The sequence below is a fragment of the Carlito syrichta genome, unplaced genomic scaffold, assembly GCF_000164805.1.
Source record: "Carlito syrichta isolate Samal-C Ts95f unplaced genomic scaffold, Tarsius_syrichta-2.0.1 Scaffold311480, whole genome shotgun sequence".
In the NCBI taxonomy this organism is placed as follows: domain Eukaryota; kingdom Metazoa; phylum Chordata; class Mammalia; order Primates; family Tarsiidae; genus Carlito; species Carlito syrichta.
Genome location: NW_007255576.1, coordinates 317,165 through 328,393, shown reverse-complemented (window position 1 = coordinate 328,393; position 11,229 = coordinate 317,165). Strand labels below are relative to the sequence as shown.

The following is an 11,229-nucleotide window of genomic DNA, read 5'->3' as shown; positions in this document are numbered from 1 at the left end:
GATGAAATACAATGGTCATGAAATGATAAAGAGTGACAGAAGACTGGGAAAGGGTTCATCTGGCTCCATAACAGTCTTTTCCATTTTTGTATATATTGAAAATAGCCATAACACAAGACAGAATGTCACTGTATTGGTAATTTTATTAATATGCTGAGAATTTTATATATTGTTTCAGGATATAAGCATGTATCAAAACATCAAAATATATATTTTAAATATAAGCAGTTTAAGTTCTATCAATATCTCAATTTTTTTTTATTTAAGTTGGCGTCTCCCTCTGTTACCCAGGCTGTAGTGAAGTTGGCATGCTCATAGCCACCGCAGCCTCTACCTGCTGGGCTCAGTGATCCTTCCACCTCAGCCTTCCAAGTAGCTGGAACTACAGGCATGCAGCTTGAAATTGGCATGGTGGGAGCATTTGTACTGTGAAAGTGGCCAAAAAAAAAAAAAAAATACAAAACATGGCTTGATTTGTTGTATTGTTGATTATCTAGAATTAAAAAGTGGCAAAAAAGTTTAGAAACTACACTTCTAGTATTCAAAAACAATTGTTCCTGGCTGAATGCGGTGGCTCACACCAGTAATTCCAGTACTGTGGAAGGCCAAAGTGGGAGGATTGCTTGAGCCCAGGAGTTCAAGACCAGCCTAGGCAACGTGGTAGGTGGATTAAGAGCCAAATACTCTGAGAACTAAAAGTCCAGGCACAATAAGTGCAGTCCATTTCTTCTCAGGGACAAGGTGAATATTGGGGATTCCTTTCTGACTGTAAGGCACGGTGCCCAGGGATGGGTTTGTGCCTGATTGTGCCTCAGCTTTTCCTACCTATCTTGATGTAGTTTTTTCCTCAGCTGCCCAGTGTGTAGGAGTCTCTTGCTTTTGCCCTTCTCTTGAAGAGACCTGATGCATGTATAGACGTTTGATACATCTACAGGTGTTTGGCTGAGGTGATCGTGCGCATGCCACTGCACTCTAGCCTGGACGAAAGAGACTCAGACTCAAAAAAAACCAACTTCTTTCTGCCAGTTCCCTGCCTCTCGATTTACTGGCATTGAAAAATAGCAGTTGAGCATTTACTCAGACGGTAACATTAGTGCAGGTGGAAACACCATTAGTTATAATTCCCTATGGTCTCATTCAGTAAAGTTTTTATTTCTTGAAGTTGCTGGTACATTTGTTCATTAGAATTTGCCATATTCTAGATTTGGCTTATTGAATTTCCAACACTGTAACCAATCACCCTTCCCCTATATTTCCTGTACACTAGATGTTGATATGAGTGATTGAGGCTTCATATCAGAGACAGGTGTGTGATGGCTACTGTTGTGATGCATGACTATAGTCCCAACTACTCAGGAGGCTGAGGTGGAAAGATCACCTGAGCCTAGAAGGTGGAGGCTATAATGAGCCATGATCATGCCACTGCACTCCAGCCTGGACAACAAAGTGAAACTCCAACTAAAAACAAAAACAAAAACATTTGTTCCTTACAATAAAGAAATCACATCACTAAAGGATTAAAGGATGAAGTTCCAACTTAAGTCTTTGTTTCACTATCTACTAATTTGTTAATGAAAAGATAAATAGGCTTTCTGGTGGTGGACACCTACCCATGAGAACATGTCTCTCACAAAGGATGTCCTTCATCCCTTTCCGGAAGAGGAGAAGAGGAAACACAAGTATCTATTGCAGAGCTCCAACTCCTACTTCTTGGATGTGAAATGCCCAGGATGCTATAAGATCACCACGATCTTCAGCCATGCACAAACAGTAGTTTTGTGTGTTGGCTGCTCCACTATCCTCTGTCAGCCTACAGGAGGAAAAGCAAGGCTCACAGAAGGATGATCCCTCAGGAGGAAGCAGCACTAAAAGCACCCCAATCAAGATGAATGGAAAACCATCCCAATAAAGACATTTTGAATTTAAAAAAACAAAGATAGGCCGGGCTCAGTGGCTCAGCCTGTAATCCCGTGCTTTAGGAGGCCATGGTAAGAGGATTGCCTGAGCCCACGGGTTCAAGACCTGCCTGGGCAACTTGGCAAGACCTCATCTACAATAAATCAAAAAATTAGCCAGGTGTGGTAGCATGTGCCTGTAGTTCCAGCTACTTGTAAGGCTGAGGCGGACTGATCCCCGGAGCCCAGCAGGTTGAGGCTGCAGTGGCCAGAAGTGTGCCACTGTACTCTAGTCTGGGTGACAGAGTGAGACTCCAACTCAAAAAATAAAAAATAAAAAAAATAAACAGCCAAAATGTTTTTGTAAAAGTATGCAAAAGAATCTGGGTGCAGTGGCTGACTCACACCTGCAATCCTAGCTAGGGGGCCAAGGTGAGAGGATTGCTTGAGCCCAGAGGTTTGAGACCAGACTGGGCAAGTCGGCGAGACTTCGTCTCTACAATAAATAAAAAAATTAGCCAGATGTAGTGGTACACGTGTGTAGTTCTAGCAACTTGAGGCAGGAGGATCACCTAGGCCCAGCAGATTGAGGGTACAATGGTTGTGAATCACACCAGCCTGAGCAAGGAGTGAAACTCTGACTTAAAAAAAAAAAAAGCAAAAGACATCAAAAGACATTTTACCAAAAATATACAGGTGGCAAAATAAAAATTCTCTACAAAGTAAAAAATTAGGGAAATGCATCTGACAGTGAGATATGGCTACACATTTATTACATGAGTCAAAATTAAAGCTAACCATATCCACTCTTTGCAAGGATATGGAAGAATTGGAACTCTCATACAGGGCTGGTAGTAACCCAAAGAGAACAACCATTTTAGATCGGAACTTGATATTTATTGAAAAGTTATCCATTCATCTACTCTATGACTTAGGCACTGCACCATGAGGTACTAGGAGAAATAAAACATATCCATGTGAAAAATCATACTCAAATGTCTGTAGCAATTTTATTTACAATAAAACTGTAAATAACTTAAAGTATTTATAAATAGATCAATGAATAAACATGGCAGTATGTCCACAGAACATCATAGTTCTCAGCAATACAAAAAGAAATTACTCATACAAGCACTACTGATGAATCTCAAAATAAATATGCTACATGAATGCATGGGGGAGAAAAAAATAAACACATTATAATTTCAGTCATATAAAATTCTAGAAATTGAAAACAAGAGTCTATAATACTGAGTAATCTATCACAGAAACAAAGAACTGAGTATCACATGTTCTCACTCATAAGTGGACTTTGAACAATTATCGTAATACTGTAAGAAAAGGATTGTCAGTAGTGGGAAACTGCCGGGGGGCAGGGGCAGAATTGGCAGTAGTGGGATTCTGCTGGGGGAAGTGGGGAGCATACATCAACAATGGTACCTGCATAACGAACACTTGTATACTTAACACTGAATTGTACTCCACATCTTTAAAATAAAAGATAAATTGAAAACAAATCAATTCTGAAGGAAAAGTAATCAATGGTTGCCTGGAGGGCAGAGAATTATTAAGTGCATGAAGTAACTTCAGGATTGATGGGCAGGTTCATTACCATGACTGTGAATACGGTTTCACAGACTTATACGAATGTCAAGGCTTAGCAAATTGTATAGCTTAAATATGTACCATCTATACTTTATTAAAAATATGGTCCAAAAAAGTCTGAACTTCCTATTTTTGGAAAGTCAGGTTTGACAACCCTATGTTGTTTCCACCATCTCTCTCCTCATACCCTGGGATACTTCGTCTCAGTGGTAGCAAATATAGATGAGCAGTGAAGGTCATTTCCACCCGATTCAAGAGAAATGCTGGCTGGATCACAAGGGCCCTATCAATGGACTAAGATCTCCCTTCTCTCGCCATTTTAATTGCCTGCATAGCAATGGCTTTGAGGTGAACAGCCCAGAGGCTACAGGGATCTACAAAAGCTTAAGATTATCTTTTCTGACAATGACCTCAGCTACACAAGATAAACAGATCCAGAGGTCCTGCGAATGCCTGTACCTGCACATCCTTCATAGCCATAATAACTGGAACATCATGAATGACTTTGGAAGAGAAGCACATTCCAACCAGTTAACTGCCATCTCTTCCACTCCATATCACTCCAGCATTTCTGTAACAATTATCATTCCCTCTATAATCTTACAACCTGTGATGCTACCCTATGGAATTCAGGACGTCAAGGCATATGAATCCTTTGCAGATCAGGGAAATTGATTTTCCCCACCAGTGCCAAGCACAATGCAATATCCCCTCTGAATGAGAGAATAATTCCATGTTGCTTTCAGAAGTACCACACCCGTAGCATCCAGGATACAAATTAGGACAGCACCCTGCAGTTTTTCCTTGGAAGCCTTGAAAACAAACGCAAACTATGCTCTAATGAGAAAGAGAGCTATATTCTGCCATCCCACTGTCCCTATGGAGACACAACAAGTTTGGGATCCCAACAAAAGCTATTCACTCAAGTTAGCAGAACCCAGTTACCCCATATAGTGAATAGAACTCCCAACATTAATGGTGGCTTAAACAATAGGCCTTTATTATCATACAAACCAGGGCAATGGGAGGAGGGGGTTCCCATAGTTGGTAATCTGGAAGCTGAAAAATTCCACCTAAAGAGTTGAGACCAACAATATCCTGAAATATGTAGTCCATCTTTCCAAATCAACAGCAGAGTCGTCTGGGCAAAACTAGGTCAGGTCCATGGCTTAACTTCTCAGGGAGAAAAAAATGAGAAAAGAATAAATGCTCAGTTACTTAGTAATTTCTCCCATGAAAGGGAGAACACCAAGGTTCACTTACCTGAATACAATGAAGTGGGTGAATGGTGCACACTGTAGGCACCTGCCAGGTAAAAATGGCTTTTGCGACAGAATTAGCAATGACATAAACCTGGCAACATCTCTGGGCAAGATAAAAAGTGCAATGTAGCTCCCACATACCTGGAATTTATGCAGATGTTCAGACATATGAGGTTCCATTCAGGCGGATGGCACCCTCATAAGGGATCTCCTTGAGAGTTGTTAAAATGAACAAGGAAACAGTACATCCCTGCATAGCAAAACTGTTTTTCCCATGTGAACTTTATAGTACTTATGAGATAAGGTCTTCAGCTGAAGGTTTTCTCACACTCACTAAGCTCATGAGGACTTTCTCCAGGGTGTTAATGGTTTTTCCACATTTGCCACTTCTAAGATTTTTATCGACTATGAATTCGCCGGTGTTTAATGAGGCTAGAGTTATGGCCAAAAGATTTCCCACAGTCAGTGCACTCATAAGGCCTCTCCCCAGTGTGAACCCTCCTGTGCTTAATGAGGCTGGAGTTTTGAGTAAAGGATTTTCCACATTCACTACACTCATAAGGCCTTGATCCAGTATGAACTCTCTGGTGTTTTTGGAGACTAGAGCTGTAGGTAAAGAATTTCCCACACTCACTGCACTCATAAGGCCTTTCTCCAGTGTGAACTCTCCGATGCTGAAGAAGTGCAGAGCTTTGGCTAAAGGACTTCCCACATTCACTGCACTTATAAGGCCTTTCCCCCGTATGAACTCTACGGTGTTCAATGAGGCTAGAGTTTTGGCTAAATGACTTCCCACATTCACTGCACTCATAAGGCCTTGATCCACTATGAACTTTCTGGTGCTTTATGAGACTGGAATGATATGTAAAGAATTTCCCACATTCACTGCACTCATAAGGCCTTTCTCCAGTGTGAACACTCTGGTGCTGAAGGAGCGCAGAGCTTTCACTAAAGGATTTCCCACATTCGCTGCACTCATATGGCCTTTCTCCAGTGTGAACTCTCCGATGTTTAATGAGGTTCGACTTATTGCTAAATAATTTTCCACATTCATCACATTCATGAGGTCGTACTCCAGTATGAACTCTCCGGTGCTGAATGAGGCTAGAGCTTTGCCTAAAGGATTTTCCACATTCCCCACATTCATAAGGCTTTTCTCCAGTGTGAACTCTCCAGTGGTCATTGAGGCTGTAGCTTTTACTAAAAGTTTTCCCACATTCACTGCATATGTAACATCTTTCAGTAGTGAGGGCTCTCTGCTGCTGAACAAGTGTGTATTTATGGTTGAACGCTTTTGTGTATTCTCCACAGTTGTAATCAGTTTTTCCACTGTTACTAATGGCCCCACAATCACTTCTGCTATTTGAATGCTCCCCAGTGAGAGTGGTCTGTTGATGGAGGAATCCCAACTTGGCCAGGAAGTCCTTCCCAACTTCCCCGCAGGTAAAGGGCTCCTCTGACACGTAGAATTTGCAGCTCTTCACAAACAAACCTCTATTCACATTGTTTCTGAAGCGTTTCTCTCCAAAGTGCTGCTTGGGGTGCTGATGAACATCTGCAATGAAATGTAATTGTTTCCCACATGCCCCATACCTGAACGGTTTCTACCCACGATATGTTCCCAGGGGCTCAGCAAAATGCAAAATGTCTCTCAAGACCAGGCCACGCTGGGCTTGGTGGTTCAGCCTGTAATCCCAGAGCTTTGGGAAGCGGAGGTGAGTGAATTGCTTTAGCCCACGGGTTCAAGACCCGCCTGGGCTACTTGGCGAGACCTCATCTCTACAATAAATCAAAAATTAGCCAGGAATGATAGTGCGTGCCTGTAGTTCCAGCTACTTGGAAGGCTGAGGAGGAAGGATCGCCAGAGCCCAGCAGGTCGAGGCTGTAGTGGCCGGGAGCGACCACTGCACTCCAGTCTGGGTGACAGAGTGAGACTCCAACTCAAAAAAAAAAAAAGACCAGGCCACATATCTTACACACCCTCTTCCACCACTCCATACCAACAACCTAAAATCAAAAATGCTGGCAAAGTAACACGTTGACTTGGGGGTGTGAGGGGCAGCCTCTATACAAGTGTGGGTATGACAAACCAGGAAGAAGTCCGTGGGATTGTTTGTATAGCAAGGAATTTGGATTCAAGTTGTGAATAAAGCTGCTTAGCAATACCAGGCTACAATGATCACAGAATGGGGGTTGGAGGGAGCTCATGCAGTAAAGACCACAACCATGAGTTGTGACAAAGAGAGCAGAGGCAGGGTCTAAAACTAAATCCTCTGCAAACAGCTTTAGCAGAAACTTGTCAGCTGGTGACATGAGTGCTAAGTAGAACAGTATATAAAGGTTGAAGGAAATGTAACAGAGAAGCTGGCCTTCAAGACCTGTTTAAGAATATATGCACACCAGTGGTTTTTCTTTTTTGAGAAATTTGCCCATGGCAGGTCTTTCTGCCATGGATCTTCTTTTTTTTCCTCTTCATCTCACTAATAAACTCTGTTTTAAAACTTTTTAAAAATGCTAGGAATGGTAGCTCACGCCTATAATCCCAGCACTTTGGGAGACAGAGGTGAAAGGATTTCATGAGTCCAGGGGTTTAAGACCAGTCTGGGCAACTTGGCAAGATCCCATCTCTACAATAAATTAAAAGTTAGCCAGATGAGGTGTGCAAAAAGTTAGCCAGATGTGGTTCCAGCTACTTGGAAGGCTGAGGTGGAAGGACCACCTGAGCCCAGCAGGTCAAGGTTGTGGTGGCCATGAATGTGCCACTGCACTCCAGCCTAGGCAACAGAGTAAGACTTTTACTAAAAAAAAAAAAAAAAAAAAAACTTAAAAAAATATATGCACACCTCATGACACAATATGTAGAGGCCAATGCTGGAGAGCACTTCAGATGGAGCAGTGAGAAAAAAGATGTGGAGTCCAAAAATGAGAGGATTACCCCAGGCTGGATGTAAAAGTAAAGGTGACAAGCAGTAGAGTTGACAAGTCGGCAAAATGTCAAGAATGGTGAAGGAAAACCAGAATTGAGCTATGGCCACTGGCAATATCACCAAAATGCTCATCAAACAGAACAGGTTATTGCTATGGTTTAAACCCAGTCCTTACATCATGCCCTCATCCAAGTGCCACTCTTCAGGGTCAGATTCCTTGTGAGTTCATCTTGCTATGGCTGGATCCACAGCCATCCTGTGAATCACCGAAGGTTCTCTACTTCACTCTCAAAATAAACAAATACGTGGCCCCTGGAAAATGCAAGTACTTAAGAAAGAAAGGACAGAGCAGGCAGAACTGTCCAACAAAAAAAAACTCAGCACATGATAGCTCACAGAAAAAAAAACAACACACACACAAATATTACAAAGAAAATTTCCCTTTTTTATTTATTTATTTTTTTTTTTTGAGTTGGAGTTCTCACCCTGTCCCCCAGGCTGGAGTGCAGCGGCACGCTCACAGCCACCACAGCCTCGACCTGCTAGGCTTAGGTGATCCTTCAGTCTCAGTCTTCCAAGCAGCTGGAACCACAGGCATGCGCCACCATGCCCAGCTAACTTTTTTTTTTTAATTTATTGTAGAGATGAAGTCTCACCAAGTTGCCCAGGCTTGTCTCGAACCTGTGGGCTCAATCAATCCTCTCACCTTGGCCTCCTAAAGTGCTGGGATTATAGGCGTGAGCCACTGCGCCCACCACAAAGAGAATTTCAAAGGAATGTCTTGTAAGAATAGTCCATGGTCCATTTTAAGTAGTAACCAAGTCAGTGACAATTCCCAGCACAGGAAGGCATAAGAAAATGCCAGATACAGGAAGGAAGTAGAACATGGGGCACACAGGAGCCTCGGCTCTGAACAAAGTCACCCAGTCATGCAGAGGACAAGCAAGGTGGAATGCAGTAGGGTGACTACAAGACTTCTGACCCTGAATCCTTCTCTGTGAGGCTGTGGCAAAACAGGTGTTGGGCTGCTTAAGAAGAGGTGAGGGCAGTGCATATGTCTCAGTCTCAGCAAGCACTACAGTATGCAGGGAAGTGAGAAAGCAGCACAGTCTATGGTTCTGTCATCCTCATGGAACAGGGGAAGGGTACAGACTAGCTCAGGGCATAGGGATGGGTGTAAAAAACCTTACCCAGGAAGGTTATAAGAGCCAAGTTCTCCAGCATCACATCACGGTACAGGCATCTTTGAGTCTCATCAAGGAGACCCCATTCCTCCCAGGAGAAGTACACGGCCACATCTTCAAAAGTCACAGTGCCCTGCCACAATGGAAACAGATGAAACCACAACAGCCCTTTTTTCAAGGACCCACAATCTCATGCATTTACCCCATGCCCATCCTATTCCAGTGGAAAAATCAGCCCGTTTGCTATTATTCCACTGAGGGCTCACTGATCACAGAGTATAGCCATCAGCAGCAACTGACATGTGGATAAATAAATATCCAAGCTAAGAGCCTGGCATAGAAGGATATTCCCAAGCGGTGGTTCACGTCTATAATCCCAGCACTCTGGGAGGCCAAGGTGACAGGACTGCCTAAGCCCACAGTTTTGAGACCAGTCTGGGCAACTTGGAGAGACCTCATCTCTACAATAAATCAAAAATTATCCAGGCATGGTGGCGCATGCCTGTAGTTCCAGCTACTTGGAAGGCTAAGGTGGAAGGATCACCTGAGCCCAGCAGGTCGAGGCTTCGTGGCCGTGAGCATGCCACTGCACTCCAACCTGGATGAGAGTGAGGCTCCAACTAAAAAAAAAAAAAAGAAGGATCTTCCCAATCCAGTCATTAAATCCCCCTGGAATGCCCAAGGTCATGTAAGTCTTAATACCAGGGAGCTGTAGCCATCAGAGCTACTCCCCCTCCAAGTGCACATCATTCTTTAAAATACACATCCCTCCTGTCTCCAGATACCACACCCACAAGCCCAGGGCCACCACTACCTCACTTCTCCACACCACAGGCATTTCCCTGCCCCTCCCCTTACACATGACTCAGATGTCATGACAGCACATAATACTGGGCCAAAATTTTAGACTTCACATCATAATTTAGCACAGAGCATCCAGAGTGTGCTTGACATATTCAAATACATCTAATATTACCCTAGACCTTCCAAGACTCCCACAAGTGATGGCAGCCTCAAATCCTATGAAGGCTCCCTGGCTGACTCCATTCTTCACCTCAGACTTAGCCACACAAAACTATATGTACAAAACCACACAAATACCTCTGGGCCTATTCCACTTCTGTGCTGCATTTGCTATCCCCTCAGTAGTCACAACCTTTCTTTTTCCACCTAACATTCAAAAACTAGACCCATTGGTCATCTATCCCAGGCCAAGTAACTCTCAAAAATGACCATATTTACTCCTGGCCTTATCCTCCAGGCTGAATGAAACACCCCAGGCCCCATTAAAGCCATCACAAAATCCTGGTGATTTCACAGTGGTGAAACAAACATTAAGGAAAGAAAGGACAGCTATCTTGCCTCAAATACACTTATGCCTCTGCATCCATCCCATGTCCACTCCTCCCCTGAAAGTTCATGCCACCTGGCAAACTATCCTGTCCGAAACACCCTACATCCATGGCCACTAACCTCCCTTATCTGTGTTGTAAAGCCCAATACCATCACCCAGTTCAGCTGTCCAACAACAGGGCCAGTCTTTGGCCCCCACTATCCCCTTCCTGGCCCCCTAAAGCTGTACTACCCTAAGCTGAAGATTAACTCCTATAAGCATGATCCACAGCTCCCTCACAAAAACCACATTTCAGATGTTTCCATCCTGGGCCACTCCCCAGATTTCCAGACCTGTGTATTTGGTTGCCTACTTAATGCCGCCACGTAGTGATCTCTGAAACATCTCAAACTTTTAACAGGAATAAATTGAGTTCTTGATGTCTCCAATGACTATTATTCTTTTTTTTTTTTTTTTTTTTTGAGTTGGAGTCTCACTCTGTCAAGTCTCACTCTGTCACCCAGACTGGAGTGCAGTGGCCGCTCCCGGCCACAGCAGCCTCGACCTGCTGGGCTCCAGCGATCCTTCCGCCCTCAGCCTTCCAAGTAGCTGGAACTACAGGCGTGTGCTACCACGCCCGGCTAATTTTTTGATTTATTGTAGAGATGAGGTCTTGCCAAGTTGCCCAGGCGGGTCTCGAACCCACGGGCTCGGGCAATCCTCTCACCACAGCCTCCCAAAGTGCTGGGATTACAGGCTGAGCCACCGAGCCCGGCTTGACTATTATTCTTAATTCCAGCTTCTCCAACTCAATTGATGGAGCTCATATTCCTGTATCTACTAAAACAAAAACCAGGGGTCATCCCTGAACCCTGTTTCACTCTCTCACAGTCTACATTTGAAAATTTAGTTGCCCCTTTTATTTTTTTATTTATTTATTTTTTTGAGTTGGAGTCTCACTCGGTCACCCAGACTGGAGTGCAGTGGCCGCTCCCGGCCACCGCAGCCTCGCCTGGTGGGCTC

General features: G+C 43.7%; 1 protein-coding gene across 2 annotated transcripts in view; it reads right to left on the bottom strand.

Moving 5' to 3' along the window:
• Positions 1-1,645: 1,645 nt before the first annotated feature.
• The window catches only part of ZNF154 (zinc finger protein 154), an 11,478-nt gene continuing 1,894 nt past the window's right edge, over positions 1,646-11,229 (bottom strand). The window contains exons 2-4 of one of the 2 annotated variants that reach the window (XR_505036.2): positions 8,880-9,006; positions 4,904-6,317; positions 1,646-1,810 (exon numbers count right to left, since the gene is read on the bottom strand). Coding sequence is in view for 1 of the 2 variants with exons in the window: in XM_008068701.1 (XP_008066892.1) it covers positions 5,161-6,317; positions 8,880-9,006 (1,284 nt within the window). In the remaining variant the exon portion in view is untranslated. Of the gene's footprint in view, positions 1,811-4,476; positions 6,318-8,879; positions 9,007-11,229 lie in introns of those variants that run through there. The other variant, XM_008068701.1, reaches the window with a different exon arrangement.